The 18,305-nt window shown below is 42.1% G+C and overlaps 2 protein-coding genes across 12 annotated transcripts in view; one reads left to right on the top strand and one right to left on the bottom strand.

Moving 5' to 3' along the window:
* git1 (G protein-coupled receptor kinase interacting ArfGAP 1) overlaps positions 1 to 14,285 on the top strand; it is a 168,689-nt gene extending 154,404 nt beyond the window's left edge. For all 10 annotated transcript variants that reach the window (XR_011348522.1, XR_011348520.1, XR_011348523.1 and 7 more), the window contains 2 exons: positions 2,356 to 2,475; positions 13,737 to 14,285. The gene's annotated coding sequence lies outside the window, so the exon portion shown is untranslated. The remainder of the gene's footprint in view (positions 1 to 2,355; positions 2,476 to 13,736) is intronic.
* The window catches only part of tp53i13 (tumor protein p53 inducible protein 13), a 37,008-nt gene that overhangs the window by 5,124 nt on the left and 13,579 nt on the right, over positions 1 to 18,305 (bottom strand). For both annotated transcript variants that reach the window (XM_069910444.1, XM_069910442.1), the window contains exons 4-8: positions 14,761 to 14,819; positions 11,550 to 11,628; positions 9,919 to 10,047; positions 6,205 to 6,408; positions 4,402 to 5,512 (exon numbers count right to left, since the gene is read on the bottom strand). In XM_069910444.1, coding sequence (XP_069766545.1) covers positions 4,402 to 5,512; positions 6,205 to 6,408; positions 9,919 to 10,047; positions 11,550 to 11,628; positions 14,761 to 14,801 — 1,564 coding nt within the window. In that variant the 5' untranslated portion in view covers positions 14,802 to 14,819. The remainder of the gene's footprint in view (positions 1 to 4,401; positions 5,513 to 6,204; positions 6,409 to 9,918; positions 10,048 to 11,549; positions 11,629 to 14,760; positions 14,820 to 18,305) is intronic.

The raw sequence follows: 18,305 nt of genomic DNA, 5'->3' as shown, positions 1-18,305 counted from the left end.
CCACCTACTCCCATTGACCTGCACCCAGCCTATAACACTCCATTCCTCTCTTGTCCATATACCTATCCAACCAGTGGTGCAGTGCTAATTTTTTTAGGTGCAGGAGTCCACCAGAAACGGCGACAAGGAAGTGCTGGAGCTGCCCCATAAGGTGTCAGAGCAGCTCTCCTGTGAACTCCTGCAGCACTGCACCCCATATCCAATTTTTCCTTAAATAGTAAAATCGAGTCCACATCTACTACTTTGGCCAGAGGCTCCTTCCATGCTACCACCACCGAGTGAAGAAATTTCCCCTCCTGTTTCCCCTAAACTTTCCCCCTTCAATCTACATCCTCTAGTTTGAATCTCCCCCACTCTCAATGGAAAAAAGCCCGTCCACATTTACTCTATCTGTCCCCCATATGATTTTAAATACCTCTATCAAATCAACCCACAATCTTCTACACTCCAGGGAATAAAGTCACAGCCTGCTTAACCTTTCCCTGTAACTCAAACTCTGAAACACAGGCAATATTCTTGTAAATCTCCTCTGCACTCTCTCTATTCTGTCGCTATCCTTCATATATTTTGGCGACCAGAACTGCACACTATGTTCCAAACTTGACCTCACCAATGCCTTTTGCCAACATTACAGCCCAACTCCTGTACTCAATACTCTGATTTATGAAGGCCAACACACCAAGTTTTCTTCACCATCGTATCTACATGTGACTCCACTTTCAGGAAATTACGTACCAGAATTCCTAAATCCCTTTGTACTGTACTCTTCGTTTGTCTACCATTTAATATGTATGATCTTTGCTGATTAGTCCTACCAAAATGTAGCACCTCACACTTTTCAGTATTAAACGTCATCTGCCATCTTTCTGCCCACTCTTCTAACTGGCCTATATTTCCACTGCAAGCTTTTAAAGCCTTCCTCACTATCCACACATCACCAAACTTAGTATCATCTGCATATTTACTAATCCAATTGACCACCCTATCATCCAAATCATTAATATCTAGTAGTCACCGGCTTCCAATTTGACCAACAATTTTCCACCACTACTCTCTGGCATTTCCCATCCATTTCACTACTTCAACATTAACACCTAATGATTGAACCTTCCTAACTAACCTCTTATGCAGAACCTTGTCAAAGACCTTGCTATATAGTCCATTTAGACAACATCCACCACTTATCCCTCATCAACCTTCTTAGTAACCTCCTCGAAAAACTCTTAAAATTTGTTAAACATGATTTACCATGCACAAAAATTGACTACTAGTCAATCCTTGTTTCTCCAAATAATTGTATATACCATCTCTAAGAACATTCTCCATTTATTTACCTACCATCAACATCAGACTCATATGCCTAAAATTACCAGGTTTACTTTTAGATCCTTTCTTAAACAGTGAACAACATGAGCTATCCTCTGGCACCTCCCCTGTGGCTAATGACATTTTAAATATTTCTGTCAGAGACCCCACTGACCTCCCTCGAGGTCCTAGAAATGATCCACCTTTATTCTCTTTAAAATAACCAGTACTACATCCTCTTTAATCTGTATATTTTCCATGACCTCACTACCAGTTTTCCTTACTTCATCTGACTCAATATAGTGAACACTGAAGAAAAAAAATTATTTAAAATTCCCCCCCATCTCTTCTGACTTCTCTCACAGCCCATTCCTCACTATTCTTTTACTTTTAATGTACTTGTAGCAACTCATTGGATTTTACGTTGCCTGCCAAAGCAGCCTCATATCTTCTTTTAGCCTTTCTAATTTAAGATTTTTTTTGCCCTCTTTATATTCCTCAAGCACCTCATTTATTCCCTCTTCCTCCGAATCAAATTCCCAATAACCTTTGAAAACAAAGGCTCCCTATATTTTCTAACCTTTCCTTTAATCTTCACTCTGTAGACTCAAAATTTCCCCTTTGAATATCCTCCATTTACCTGTTGCATCCTTCCCAGAAAATAAATTATCCCAGTCCACAACTTCTAAATCCTTTAGCATCTGCTCGAAATTTGCCTTGATCCAATCAAGAATCTCAGCCCTATCCTTCTCCATAATTAACCTAAAAGTATTTTGATCACTAGACCCAAAGTGTTCCCCAACACAAACCTTTGTCACATGACCGTGTTTCTCACCCTCCGACTATGTAAAAAAAACATTATTAAATATTTTATGATTTCAATCGTAGGCCCCTCATTGAGAATGGATGCTTTAAAATATTGAGGGTCAGAGGGAACTTGGTTTTATAAGTCCTGAACATTGCAGAGGCTAAAATGGTTATGTGAAGACATACAGGATATTTGCTTAGACTGTACTAGCGAGGACATTAATGGACAACGTTGTTGTGCAGAATTGTGGTTGCCACCATTACCTGGAGGATGCAGAGGAGATTCAGCAGGGAGGGCAGAACATTTGATTGAAATGAGAGAGACTGGATGCATGGGTTTTCCTCAGAGGCCATTGGTTTAAGGTAAGTGGAAAAATATTTAGAGAGAATTTGAGGAAGAAATTTTAACCCAGAGGATGGTTGGTGTTTGGAACACTAGTTTTCTATGCCTTGTTCACCTAGACCAGTGTTTTCAAACTTTTTCTTTCCACTCACATACCACCTTAAGTGGTACTCTGTGATTAGTAAGGGATTACTTAAAGTGGTTCGTGAGCGGAAAGAAAAAGTTTGAAAACCACTGTTTAAATCGTACCTCAGTGACTCGTTATGTGCACGGTTTCGTAACTCCAAAGGAAATGGGCCAATGACAATTTTTCTCAAGCAAAATATTTTTGTAACAATTGGGTCTAGAGCAGTGGTTCTCAACCTCCCTTCTCACTCACATATCTTACCAATCCCAGAGCACCGATGGCATAGGGATTACTTAAGTGGTATGTGAGTGGAAAGAAAAAGTTTGATCTAGACCTTAGAGAAGACTTATCACAACAAAGACCTGCTATAGATCAGGATGGTCCAGAAGGCTCAATTCTGTACAACTCCAAATTAACCCATCATTCAAACATCTGCATTTCTTATTTTTTGAATTTCTGGGTGAATGTCCAGCTTGATGCCCCTCCTCAGGAGGGGAACAATATGGTATTCTCATTGGCGAAAAACCTTCCCTTTGTTTACAAGCGCCTCTGCAGGTTTGTTGTTTAACATTACTGTTCAGTTCAATCTTTATATTTTTTACATTTTCTCTTCATCCTATTTTCTTAGTTTATTAAAAACCCCAGTATTCAGCTCCTATGGGGATTAGTCGATGCCAGATAAAGTGAATTTTACATTTGTTTGAGAAGGCGTTGATTGGAAATCTAACCACTAGGGGGCATCAGTTTTAAACTTTTGCATGTTTTTTACCTAGTTTCCACAATTTTATTTTGCCAGTTGCTTAAATTCCAGATAATGGGTATTTTACTGTATCTGCCTCCTCCAGTTTCCTGACTGTTGAGGTTGAATGATAACCCACCCAGCATACAGATCCAAGGTGATTCACATACAGTCCCAGTTTGACCTGTTCTTTCTGATCATCTTCCTGCAGCCTATCAAGGTGTTTGCGGTCGCCTTCTTTTCGCACACTTACCTCACAAAATACAAATCAATACACTGACTTGCATTGGTCAAACCTCCATGGTTTTTGCAGAGGTGTACAGAAAAGTAATGCCAAATTGTAGAAAATGGTTGGGATTCAAGCTGAGTAAATTGCCAAACAATCTAATCTCTGGAAATCCAGAGGTTTAGCTTGCAACAAGAGAGTGAGTATCATGGGGCTAAACTTATTGGTTTGGAGATTCAGGGGATTAGATATAAGAAGAGGAACTGCTTCCAGAGGGTAATGAATCAGTGGACTTCTCAACCCAGTGCTTTATGGGGCCAGATGGCCGATTCTGCTATTATTTCTTGTTCTATAACCTGAAACAAGTGTCAAAGGTACTGGACACGCGGATACTCAAGTTGCAGATGATATAGCCTATCAAGCAAATAGTGCTGGTAACATGGATTGTTTGCAATATTTTTAGGGTTATTTTGGAGCTTTGAAAATTGTGGAATATTAGTTGGGATGCAGTGTTAAGAGTCAAGTCTGGAAGGTGGCAAATTTCAAAGATTAATAAAATCTGACAGAAACACCGTTTACAAGGACAGGCACTTGTTTGATTACGTACATCATGAGACGAGGGCAACTGGTGAGGATTGACGGCAAGGTTGTGCAAACAGGGCCAAAGCCCGTTCAGGCAAGCTGCAGCTCAGCCATCTTGTAACTGCAAGCTGCCAGTTATTGCCCAGACAGCACAAAATATACACCACCACCTCAGGCAGCAAAGCTCCAGGTAAATTTACCTCAAATAATGTTTTTTAAATCACCAAACAACTATTGAAAAAGTGGGGGGGGGGGGGGGGGGGAGTGCTCACCTGCTACATTTTCTTGCCCATGGACAGCCAGAACAGGGGTCCAGTACAGACTCTCACTCTTTATGAATCTTTTGTACAGCCTTGTATACAACACCGCGAACGTAAGGAGAACAAAGAGAAAGGTGAGTGCGGCGGCGGCCCAGCCAGCCTCCTCTGTTCGTGGAGTCGGCACATATATTATCCTGTTGTCAGGAGACACCTTCACAATTTCTTCCATTAAACCATTTGTATCTTTGCTGTCAGAGTCAACCTGGACATTCTTCAACGTCCCATCACATTTGCATTTAATGCTTCCAGGCTTTGCTGCTGTTACATTGTGAGTATCCCAACCTTGTCGGGCCAAGGTTGCGTTTATTTCCATCTCCTCTTCTTGCATTACCCTCTCACTCTCTCTAGAGTCGCTTTTATTGAAATTCCCGTTTTGCATCCTGTCATCATTTTTGGAAGAGACTTGTACATTCTGCTCACTGACAAGAGTCCCATTCTCGTTCACTTGTCCTTTATTGCCATTCAGCCCCTTGCCGTCTGCATCAGACAGAGTTTTGGCAATTGTTTTAGCCATCTCCTGTTCCTTAAGCTCAACTCTGTTCCCATCCTTTCCAAATTCTCCTTGTTGAGTTTTCACTCGGATATTCCATGAAGAATGTGAGGTGTTGTGCATTTCAAAGGACTTAACCCATCTACTCAAGAGCTGAATTCTATCAGTTTTCAATGGGTCAACTGAATGGTTGCTCAGAAGGGAATGGCTATCAGCGCCCTTTAACTCTGATTCATTTGCAGTTCTCTTTGGTGTTGCTCCAATTTCATGGCTTCCTTTCTTTGTCCCTTGACTTACACTAGTCCTTACCAGAGCTTTCTGAAACTGTTCCATTGTGTGCCCAGTAGGTTCCTGGAGATCTGCAGCAAAATTAGTGGATGAATCCTCATCTTTCTTGTTCTTCTGTGCAGATTCCTCAGAGGAAAGATTGACTGGAGCAAGAATTCTAGAACTAACATTTCTTCTCAAAATTACATGCCTGTTGGGAAGGCGTCTCATTGAACGAACAGCAACTTTATTCCATTTCTTTGCTGTCGAATGAAGATCCTTTTTCTTAAAGTAATGTTGCAGTTTCTGTTCAAAAAAAGCAAATTTTACATTCAAATAATTTAAAACCTCCTTTCACAGACATTTGCCCTTATGGAATTCACAAATGGCTATTTGAAAATTTGATTTGGAATAAAATACACACAAAAAAAAGTTACAGAGCGTCACGATCTAAACAACTTCCTAGGAAAGCATTGTGTTTTTTACATCAATCCTGGTGACTGCAGACATCTGCGTTTTACTCTTTGCCTTGGCTAAACTAGATTTATTATAATGAGAGTATCTACAATGACTTTCTAGAACTTCCTACAAATTATGAGCGGTTTCTGTGGGGACATCAAGGTAAAGGATGCATAATACTGCAAAGTGAAATTGTACATAGGGGAGTGGCAAAAGCTGACAATTGGGGCCTTGCATGACTCATGTCCCAACCTGGGGTGCATCTGCCAGTGTCACACCACTACGCCAACCCCTGGTTCAACCCTCACCCACTGCTCTCAATGTAGAATCTGTAGGTTGTTTTGTGCTTTGCCACATGCCAATGGGCTGGTAGCTTCTAGAAAGGGCCCCTTTCTAGAAGGGGAGAATCCTAGTCATTAGGAAATTCAGACTAACAACAGAGGCCTCCTATGTTTGGATTACAAGTCACCTTGATAATAGCTCCATCATAAAGCAATTACATCTCCTTCAGTTCCTTTAATTTGCCTTGAGCAATTTACCTTCATTTGATCTGCAGGGCAGATAACACCATTGTTATCCAATACCGGCTTTGCTTTCTGGATCAGCAGAAACGTGTACACCCCATCACCTTCCACCTGGGAGGCCTGAGCCTGGATGGCACTCTTCCGCAGCCAGCCCTCGGCTTCTGCAAGGTTAATCTCTGACATCTCCAGGGTTTTACCCCATGCCACCAGAGCCAGAGGCTGTGAACACAAGTGAGGTCAAGGTTATGTTCTTCTAATTGCATAAGTACTGTTACAAGCCCAAAGGACCCCAAAACCCAGCAGCAATAGATATTCACATCAAATGGTTACTTCAAAAGTTGTTTTTAATTATCTTGAAAACAGAATCAAACTTTAACTTACTTAACCCCCTTCTCATTCTAAGCGCACGTGTTTGTAATGCGTGTGTAAATTTAAGGAAGTTCTTTGGTTCACGGTCCAATCTCATTTCTCCTTCTTCCAAGTTCTCTCGTTGCAGGCAATTCTTATACCGTGCACACAATTGAACATGTATAAAGTTCACCAGGCTTTGGTGCTCAAAACCACTCACGTAGGTTTTGTAGAGAGATGTGTGAGGTACCACCATCAATCTCGCTGATGAAACTTGCCCCGTTAGGGTTCTCCGGATGATAACCTCTTTCTTTTAGGTTATCACAGAGTTCCTCTTATTCCAAGAGAAACACTTAATAGCCAGTACTTTCTGCCACTCTGGGGCTTCAGTTTCAGCAAGCTTCTCCATCTCACCTACACTGACTGTGACCACTTACTTGATCCTTCTCCCTCTCTCTCCGACTCACACACAGACTGCTTGCAAAAACACCTGACCTTCTCCATCGAACAAAAGTCGTCAGTATTCTGGTTCATCTGTTGTTTTTAGGTATAAACAGGATATCTTTCTGTGTACGCTTCAAAAGCCTTGCAGAAAGGTATCAGGAGACAGTATACCTCTTGCTGTTGTTGCTTTAAAGACAAAATAGTCTATTCATTCCACAAGTCAATTCAATTAACACCAATTTGTGAAGTCTCCATAGGCACTCTTCACAATTTATGTAAAGTCACTATGGATATGAATTCTTCAGCATTTCAAATAAGATCTGTTTTAAAGTGTGTGGTAACCTACTCTACTTTTCCAAATTTATCTCCTAAAACTATTCCTACATATTCTGTCATAGTACTTGTCAGCCACAAACGAGCCTGCAGCTCCATAAATCTTCGTCCGTGAAGCCAAGCCAAAGAAAGAAACAACCTAACAAAACAGCTTTCTCTGGCCCTTGGCAGCACTCCTCATTGCATTGGTGAACTAATCAGGGTTTTTAAAACAATCCAAAAATTTCACTATCATTTTTATTGTCATGCCCCAGGAGCATCATTAAGAAAGGTATCGAGAGCCACAATCTATGATTGTTAAAAAAAATCACCAGGGATTGTGCAAATACAGCTTGCATTCTCCACTTACTTCCCCCTTTTTTTTTGCTGTAGGTAATATTGAGGAACCACAATTCTGGTGCCATTTTATGCAGTCCCAATGTATACCCTGGGTCAGAAACATGTGCTGCATTCCTGTCCTTCATCATTTTTAAACTTTACACCACAAACTATCCTCACAATTCCCATTGGAACAAAAGCTTGATATTTTGAAACCTCAAAATGCAAATTAAAACAGAAATATAACATTTAGTGTTAATCGAATAGCTGCCAAGAGTATAAACCTCAATTTTTCTCCATTACATGCACCTAATCTAATGGTCTCTTAAATTATCCTATTGTAACTGTGCACCCTCGTGTTAGCCATTTCAGCTCTGGGGATAAAACCTCTCACTAGCCACATATCTCATTACAGAACAACACAGTAAAGGCCTTCATTGATGTGCTGACCTATATATAGAACCAACCCAAAACCCTCTCTATCCCATAAATGCTCCATTGTTCCAGGCACCCACAACTCTGTTTTTTAAAAAAATGACCCCTGATGTCTCCCCTAAACATTCCTCTCTTCACTTTGTACACATGTCCTCCAGTGTTTGCTACTCCCACCCTGGGAAAAAGGTGCTGGCTGTCTACCTTATCTACGCCTCTCATAATCTTGTAGACCGCTACTACGTCACTTAACATCCTTCATCACTCCAAAGAAAAAAAGCCCTAGCTCTGTTAGCCTTGCCTCATAAGACATTTTCCAGTCCAGGCAATATCCTGGTTAATTTCCTCCACAACTTTCCTTTAATGAGGTGACCAGAAATGAACAATATTCCAAGTGCAGTCTCACCAGAGATTCATGGAGCTGCAACATTACCTTGTCACTTGAACTCAATCCCCCGACTAGTGAAGCCCAGTATACCATAGGCCCTCTTAACTCTCCTATCAACCCACACAGCAACCTTGAGAGATTTAGGATTTGGTCTCCAAAGTCCCCTTGTTATTCCACACTTGAGTTTCCCACTATTAACCCTGTACTCAGCCTTCTGGTTTGATCTTCCAAAATGCATCATCTAACACTTTGCAACCTGTCTACATCCTGTTGTATCCTACGACAACTTTCAAAACTACATCTCTAAACTATGTATCATCCGCAAATTCACTGGCCCATCTCTCTACTTCTTTGTCCAGGTTATTATAAAAATCACAAAGAGCAGGGGTCCCAGAATGATCCCTACTGACCTCTAGGCAGAACACTTCCTGTCCATTATTACTCTCTGCTTTCTACAGATAAGCCAATTCTGAACACACACAACCATGGTTCCATGGATCCCTGAGGGACAGAGTCAAATGCTTTGCTAAAATCCATATTCACCACATCTTCCACCCTACCTTCATCAAATAATTTTGTTACCTCCTCAAAAAAACTCAATTAGGCTCTTCAGGCATGACCTTCCCCTCAGAAAGCCATGCTGACTCTCCATGGAGACTGTCTATCTTGTCCTTAAGAATCCTCTCTGATAGTTGGTCAACCACTGATGCAAGATCAACTGGTTTATAATTCCCAGGATTCTCCCTATTACCTTTTTTAAACAAGGGGGACCACACTTGCCATTCTCTGATCCTTCAGCACCTCCCCTGTGGCAAAGGAGGACACAAAGATCATTGCCAATGCCTCAGCAACTCTCTCCTCCTACAGCAACATAGGGTAGACCTCGCCTGGTTCCGGGGATGTATCAATTCCTATGCTCTTAAGAAGATCCAGCACCTTCCTCTCTCTTAATCTCAACATGGTCCATCACATAAGCTTGTTCTATCCTGATCTCACCTTGACCAAGATCCTTCACTCTCATTATCCTTCTGTTCTTCACGTATGTATAGAATGCCTTCGGGTTTTCCTTAATCCTACTTGTCAAAGCCTTCTCATGCCAACTCCATCCCGCCAACCATATAATTCACATGAGCCCTTCCAATTTTTTGCTTTCAAAATCTAATGCATGATGCCTCACTTGTTTTGTCAACTACTGTTCCTTTTTTAAAATTTAGACATACAGCACAGTAACAGGCCCTTTTAGCCCATGCCCCCAATTGACCTACACCCCAGCATGTATTGAAGGGTGGGAGGAAACCAGAGTACCAAAAGAAACCCATGCTGACAGAGGGAGAATGCACAAACTCAGGGCACTGTAATAGCTTTGTGGTAACCATGCAGTTTCCTACCTGCCTCAGTGGAACAAACTTATCTTAAACACCTCCCTGTCATTAAAGCCTGTGGTGTAAGGAAGAGTGATTGCTTACCCGTTCCTGACTGAGATTGAGGTGGGGAGTGATGATGTGGTTAGACGTGCAAGCCTTGGCCAGGAGAGACAGCTCCTCCTTGAGTCTGGGATGTGCACATGGATGATAAAGGAAAGCGATCCCACCACACTGGCACAAGAGGAAAGAAATACAGTTAATATACAGCTCTGATGAAAAGGAAGTTTATTTACATGCATTTAAACCACATCAGTAGTTTTCAGACTTTTTCTTCCCGCTCACATACCACCTTCAGTAATCCCTTACTAATCACAGAGTTCCTAGGGTAAGATGGTATGTGAGAGGAAAGATAAAGTTTGAAAACCACTGACCGAAATGGTATGATTCTGGGCTAAAGTGGAAGTTGGGGCAGAGCTGAGACAAGGAGAGGAAAATCGCTCTCGTCTCATTTAGAGCTGCAGACAGTGATGTAGGAAAGTCAGTGCTCAAGGTGATCGGCAACAGATAGTTTGACGATTTTAATTGGGGGATAAATATTGACCGACCCACCAGAGATATTTCCACTGACGTGGTGCCGTGGGATCTCGCTCCTATTTTACCTGGAAAACAACCTCTCCGGTGGGACAGTAGCCCCTTACACTACAGTAGAGTGTCATACTAGACTTCAGTGCTCAAGTCTCTGAGTAATCAAGAGGCACCAAGACGTGATACACTTCGTTTATCACCAGAGTCCTAGGAACAGCACGTTTAACAACCAGAGACTGCTACTGCTCAGAGCTAATGGATTTTCACCATCAATGGACAACAAGATTATTCAAGTACATCTCTATCTGGTGTATGGTCAACATTATGAGTTTTTCCATACACATACTATACCTAATAAACAGAATCTTCTAACTATCTTGACTGTGGTCATCAATACAAACATTTTTAAAGTCAGTGTGACTGACAGAGTAAAACCTCACAATTTTCTTCTCTTATTCAGTAGACCCATCGTGATCCACGCAAAGCCACCAATGCTCTCTCATCTTTCATCTACTCCACCCCCCAAGGACGCCATTTGCTCTTGTCACAGATGTACCACTCCCATCCTCTGTCTTTAAAGCCTACATAATTCATGGTGCAAGGAAGAGTGGTTGTTTACCCATTCCTGGCTGAGATGATGTGGTTGGATGTGCAAGCCCTGGCCGGGAGGGAGAGAGCATTTGAATGCAACAGGATGTACACCACACTCTCGGCTACCCCAACGTTTACACTGGGTGACATTAAGCAGAAAATAACTGGCTTTCCATTTGCTTGATGGCTCAGTGAATTATCCACACTGGCTGGTTGTTATTCCCAGCAATCACATCCCTCTTTGTGTGTGCCACATATAAAATATTTGCCAAGCTGCCATGGGGTGACACAAGAAAATCAGGAGATGCTAGAGTTGAGTACAATACACAGAAGTGTTGGAAAAACTCAGCAGTTCATGCAGCTTCCATATGAAGTAAACTGTTCTGACAAAAAGAACTCAGGCCCAATCCTGTGGATGCTGCGTAACCGTCTTCCCTGGTCGCCAAATTTTCCATCCCATTCTGTGAACCAATGAAAACTGGGAGAAAAGTTGAAAATTAACACCCCCCCCCCCCCCAACTCTTGAAGAAATCAAGCTTGTAAAGAACCAACCATACCTTCAGGTTGTGTACCCAGCGCTGGGCGGGGACATACAAGTATTCTCCATACATTGCCCTGTTGGGTCGATGCATGCCACTATCCAGTGTAAACAGAGGCAAAGAGAGAGGGTTAAGAGATTAACAATTAGTTTTCTTCTTCCAAACCAGCTCAGCTACAACCATGCAGATTCACTCAGCTCATCAGGATTCTACTTGATTTGTAAGAATCCATTTAAACTAAAGGAAACCGTAGTTTCTCCACTAAACAACCCATCCATCTACAGAAGGCCTAAAGCCAGAATGCATCAGGAAAGAGCTCAGCTACAGAATTAACTGTCCATCTTAAATAAATTACTAATGAAGTTAACTGGTATCAAAATAAATGAATGCGTGAAAACGTTGCATGATCTCAGGACACGTTACCTTGGCAGTTCCAACTTTAACATTGAGAAGATTACCCAAATAACTCCACCTCTTTGGAAAGAGCTGGACACATTTTCAACAATTCAGAATGATCTGTGTAATACCAGGCTGGAAACTAAAAGAAACTTTGCTAAGCAGGTGACACACAAACTCTCAAAAACAGCAAAGCTAGCTCATTTCAATCATCTTGCATTTTGTTATTTTCTTCATGGACCACAAGCCTAAAAGCTAGATTTTATAATAAGCAATAAAATATTTAAACTGGAGCCTTACACATAAGAAATAGGAGCAAGAGTCGGCCATTCAACTCGTCGAGCCTGCTCTCCCATTGATGCAGGAGCAGGCCATTTGGCCCTTCAAACCAGCACCGCCATTCACTGAGATCACGGCTGATCATCCACAATCAGTACCGCATTCCTGCCTTCTCCCCATATCCCTGTACTCCGCTATCTTTAAGAGCTCAATCTAATTCTTTCTTGAAAGCATCCAGAGAATTGGCCTCCACTGCCTTCTGGGGAAGAGTGTTCCACAGATGCACAACTCTCTGGGTGAAAAAGATTTTCCTCATCTCCACCTGCCTGCCTTTTTCCCATATCTCTTAATTCTCCTACTATGCAAAAATCTATCCATCCTTGTCTTAAATATATTTACTGAGGTCACCTCCACTGCTTCAATGGGCAGCGATTTCCCCAGATTCATCACCCTCTGGGAAAAGCAGTTCCTCTTCTTAAATCTACTACCCTGAATCTTAAGGCCATGTCACCTAGTTCTGGTCTCCCCTACCAATGGAAACAACTACCTAAATCTTATCTATTCCTTTCATAATTTTATCTGTTTCTGTAAAATCCCCTCTTGTTCTTCTGAATTCCAGTGAGTACAGTCCCAGAGACTCAATCTCTCCTCAAAGGCTAATCCCCTCATCCTGGAATCAACCTGGTGAACCTCCTCTGCATGATCTCCAAAGCCAGTACATCCTTCCACGCAGTACTCTAGATGCTGTCTCACCGGTACCTTGTACAGTTGCAGCATAACCTCCCTGCTCTTAAATTCCTCTTGCAATGAACGCCAACATCCCATTTGCCTTCTTGCTAGCCTGCAAACCAACCTTTTGTGATTCATGCACAAGCACTCCTAAGTCTCTCCGCACAGCAACATGTTGCAATCGCTTGCCATTAAAATAATATTCCTTCCAAAGTGGATAACCTCACCTTTGCCAACATTGTACTCCATCTGCCAAACCCTTGCCCACTCATTTAATCAATCTATATCTCTTTTACCCCGTTAATACACGGAAGGGTTGGATCAGTCTTAAATACTGCTTGATATGCCTTTCTGCTGTTACTTATATCTGCTTGTAACTGATGAACAAAACAATGACGCTTGAAACTTCAGAGCCAAGTTGACTGACCATGCCAGTTACAGCGTTCAGGCCAATGAGTATTAACATGGAAGAATAGTCATGGGTATACTCGTGGCAAATAAACCAGTGTTGCACGAACAGAAACTGGTCCAGTCGTTGCCCTGCCCCAGACGTAACCAGACTCCCATTAATTTACAACTTTGCTGACCACAATAATTGTGACCATAAAGCTGTAGCCATGAGGTTACTGGAAAGTTATGAGAAGCACTTTTTGAAAAGCGATTCCATCTCGTGAAAGTTCTTACAAGTAGGAAACCTGAAGGTGTTGCCACATTTACCCAATACAAGGTTGAGTTTGAACATTGAAACATGTTAGATGTATAAAAGGCAATTCTCTAACTTGCATTTTTTTTTACCCACAGGGATCACAATTCGAATCACAAATGCGAATTCTCGGCAGCGACCGGGAAAGGTTTGCATACTCCGCGGAGCAGTGCGGGGTACCAGAAATGGAAAAAAACACCCCTGTTGATAAGGAGAGGCAGAGGAGACTATATCAGGAGGCCAGCGTGGGGTTCAGCGGCTGAAGGACCCACACAGGCTGCAGTCGGGGGAACCCCGTATGGGCAGCTGGAGACTGGTTCATGGGAACCAGATATCGGTGCCGGGATTCGGGAGGGTGCTGACGGCAAGACGGTCTTCCAAAGGATCTCAGGCATTGCGGGCTTCCTAATCGTGTCAGACATTTGGATCTGGGACTCGGGTGGCCAATGGATTGAACAGGAGTCCATGCGGCTGCAGGAGACAAATCCACAGACACTCAGTGTCTCTGAATGGACTCAGTTTTGCTTCTTTTTCCCTCTAATTGTAAGGGGTGCTGGCCAATACTAATGGCAGCTCTTTGACTTACGGCGGGAAGGCGGCAATTTTGTGTACTATTACATGACAATAAAGGAATCTTGAATTTTGAATCTTAGTCAGTGCATTATTTTCACCTCCACTCAATTGGTTACATGGTTTGGTTTGGCCAAACTGAGTGCACATGAAGATCGACCGTCCAGTGCAACACCAGGGCATTGGTATGCTTCATTCTTGATCAAACAAGATCCTTCAGATCCTGTAACATCATTCAACGTACAGGACATGCTCTCCATGCTGAAAAGCCCAATAGAAACATCTTAATTCCATTGATGATTTGCCAACACAATTATGGTCATTTACTTCAGTGTAATGAACTTGAAAGGAACTCAGAAATTATATCGAATCTCAATGTTCAAAAAGAGAAATGCAAATCTTAAATGCTGGATTATTCTGCCTATAGATTGTCATAGCATTACTGGATTGAACTGCTGCACCATATTAAGGGAAACTTGAAATATTCTGCACCATTTCTTCAACTGAAGAAAAACCTTTACAAGCTCTTTAACATCATTAATATAACAGTACCTGTTTGGAATTTGAATATTGTACACAATCCGCTCTCCCATGCATACACGTGTCGCCTTCTGTGAAAGGGAAAAGTGCCTCATGAGTTCATTGAGATACCATTCCCTCAATCAATCCATGTAACATCGTGCAAGTTGGAAGGACCACAAAACATGTTCAGATAGGAATAAAATGTTTTTATCCAATTCTGCACAACAGCCAATGTTAGCATTTATTGCCTCTCCCCGCTCGCTTTTCAGCCACTCATATCACAGTAGAAGTCCAAAAATCTAAATGCCAGAAATCTGGACCACCCAAAGATCTGGACTTTTTGAAAAAAATTTAGCGAGCTTCTGCGTGCACGTGTAAGCGCTGCAAATGCATAGCAGCACTTTACATTTTCTTTAATACTGTTCGTGCTGACAAATGAAGCGTGCTGTATTTGCTCACGAATAAACCATCAAAATTTGCCTGTTCCCAAGCAGTCCAGATTTTTGGACTTCTGCTGAATTTAAAACAAAGTGATCCACAGTCACATTCCATCAGCTGTATTAGCCATTTTCCAGTCACATGAAAATACTCAAGTTCAAATGGCATCTGGGAAGAGAAGTCTTTCAGATCAATGACCTGGCATGACAGGACTTGATCCTGGATTGTTTCCTGCCGTGCTTTTGCTTCCAGCATCTGCAGTCATTTTACTTTTGAACCACCACCTCACCCTCTCATCATGCAGGTCACCAATGTTTAAGAACAGTCTCGAATTCTTTAAAAACACTCCACAAACCAGCAATTTAAATTTAGACATATAGCACAGTAACAGGCCATTTCAGTCCACGGGTCCGTGCCGCCCAATTTACACCCAATTAACCTACACTCACGGTACTTTTCGAACGGTGGGAGAGAACCGGAGGCCCCGGGGAAAACTGACACGGAGAGAACGTACAAACTCCTTACAGACAGCATGGGATTCGAAGCTCCATCCCAATTGCTGGCACTATAAAGGCGTTTCGCTAACCACTACTCCAACCGCGCCGCCATGCAAGACCAATTGTGTTGCATGTGTTTATAGCCAAATTTAACAAATCAAGAGCATTAACTATTTCATATAGAAGAATGAGACGCTAAAGAGATTGCGCAAGGATGATGTCATTGCAAATTATTTGCTTGTTGTGCTGCCATACATTTTGGATGTATATTGAAGAGAGCAATGATATTCCGTGATGGTGAGTGTACACAGCTAAAATAACCCATATACTGTAGTTGCTAACAATGGTGTTAAAGCAAGCTCTCTGGAGGCCCCAATGCTTAGGACAATTCAAAAAACACCAGAGGGTTGTTAACCGTGGCCTGCGACATCACGGGCACCAGACTTCACTCCATCGAGGTCATCTACAAGAAGTGGTGTCTTAAAAAAGCAGCCGCTATCCTCAAGGACCCCCCACCACTGAGGCTACGCCCTCTCCACTCTGCTACCATCGAGAAAAAGGTACAGAAGCCTAAAGACAAACCCTCAGTGGCAAAGGACAGCTCCTTCGCCGCTGCCATCAGATTCCTGAATAATCAATGAACAATAGACTGTCTCACTTTGTCATTTTCTTTTCCTTGCACTATTTTTATTTATTTTGTAAGGTGGTTTCTACAAATTATTGCACGGTGATGCTGACACAACAAATTTCGTGACATAAATTCTGATTCTGAAAGAGGCAACAGGTCAGATAAAGAGTCTTTGACCCAAAACATTAGCTCCATTTTGCTTCCCCACAGATTGACTTGTTGAGTATTTCCAGCAGTGCCCATCTAACAGGTAGTTGGGTAGAAGGCGTGGAAGGAGTAAAAGGGAACAGTGACGACATTAGGATTTGGCTACCAGGATTTGAGGGAGAGGCAGAACATGATGCACAAAGGACGGGTAGGGGAGGACTGTGGAGAAAGAATGATTTCAGATTTATTGTCAGAGTACATGCTGAGATTCTTAATCCTGCAAGCAAGGCAGATTTACCATTTATCGATAATGCAAAATGTATATGTACTCAATGTACACAAATAAAGAAATGTAAACAAACTGATGTTTTTTTTTCTCTCTGCTCTTCACAGAGGCATGGTTGGAGTATCAGTTAGTGTAACGCCTTTACAGCGACCTGGGTTCAAATCCCACACTGCCTGTAAGGAATTTGTACATTCTCCCCGTATCTGGGTTTTCTCCAGGGGCTCCAGTTTCCTCCCACTGTTCAAAAATGTACCAGGGTGTAGGTTAATGGGATGTAAATTGGGTGGCACAGACTCGTAGGGCTGTATGTCTAATTTTTAAAAAAATCAATAAAGTGCTACAGTAAAAGTCCTTAAATGAGTCCCTGATTGAATTTGTTGTTGAGGAGTCTGATGGTGGAGGGGGAGCAGCTGTTCCTGAACCTGGTGGTGCAAGTCTTACGGCACCAATGCCTCTTTCTTGATGGTAGCAGCAAGAATAGAGTGTGTGCTGGGTGGTGTGGATCCTTGATGATTGCTGTAGGTCTTTGTCAGCAGTGTTCCCTGTTGATGTTCTGGAGGGTTTTGCCTGTGATGTCCTAGGCTGCGTCCACTACCTTTTGCAAGGCTTTACGCTCGATGCCCCCAATACCAGACTGTGATGCAGCACACTTTCCACCATACATCTGTGGAAATTTGCCAGGGTTTCAGATGTCATAACAAATCAACGCAAACTGACATTCATGCAATATAATGTCTCCCTTTAAGGACAACTGTTTGCCTTTCGCAAACACTCCTTTAGGCCCAAATCATATTCTCTCATCTCAACCACTCCAGTTTTCACTGCTTCTGCCAACAATCCACACCCAACCTGTTTCATTGCAGTGAATGTGAAATCTGTGTCATCTTAACTTTAACAGAACTAGAATAGATTGTGGGCAGCATGGTTTTGAAACAACAAATCCCAACTCCACAAAGCCCATTTTCCTACCATGCCCTGGACTCCTGCAGTGGGGAAATAACACCGCCTAGTCCAACAGCTTACACCTTTATCTAAAAACATTGCTCAATTTTACACAAGTGAATACGAACACAAAACTGGGAGCAGGTTCTCCCTGTTGGCTGCTCATGACAAGCCATTTTCTGCAGATCAAGACAATTGAGACAACAGGAATGTTGCATCACAACTTTGAGGCAATAATAGCTTCACAAAAATCAAGTCTGATTAATTTGTTCCGAGAACCAGCTCTTCAAACAATTAAACTATAAATTGTATAAAGCTTGCCTAAGTGATACAAAGCACAAGTAAACATTCTAAGGCCTGGATTAAATCACATAATTAAGCAACAGAAAAATTATACCTACTTAGATCAATTTTACTCTATACAATTACTCTCAATGTAACAGGGAAATGGAGTCGAGGAACACCAATGGTGAGGGGTTTACATGGTTAATTTGAACATTAGTCAATTGCATTTCAATCCGCCACAGTGCTGGCTACCTCATTAAATATATTTAAAACACATCAATTTTTGATCAATAAGGAAATTAAAAGTCACGGGGGAAAGGCGGGTAAGAGGAACCAAGTCCAGATTAGTCAT

The sequence above is a fragment of the Narcine bancroftii genome, chromosome 14 (genome assembly GCF_036971445.1).
Source record: "Narcine bancroftii isolate sNarBan1 chromosome 14, sNarBan1.hap1, whole genome shotgun sequence".
Lineage (NCBI taxonomy): Eukaryota > Metazoa > Chordata > Chondrichthyes > Torpediniformes > Narcinidae > Narcine > Narcine bancroftii.
The sequence above is the reverse complement of the archived record's forward strand: the minus strand, read 5'-3'. Positions and strand labels throughout refer to the sequence as shown.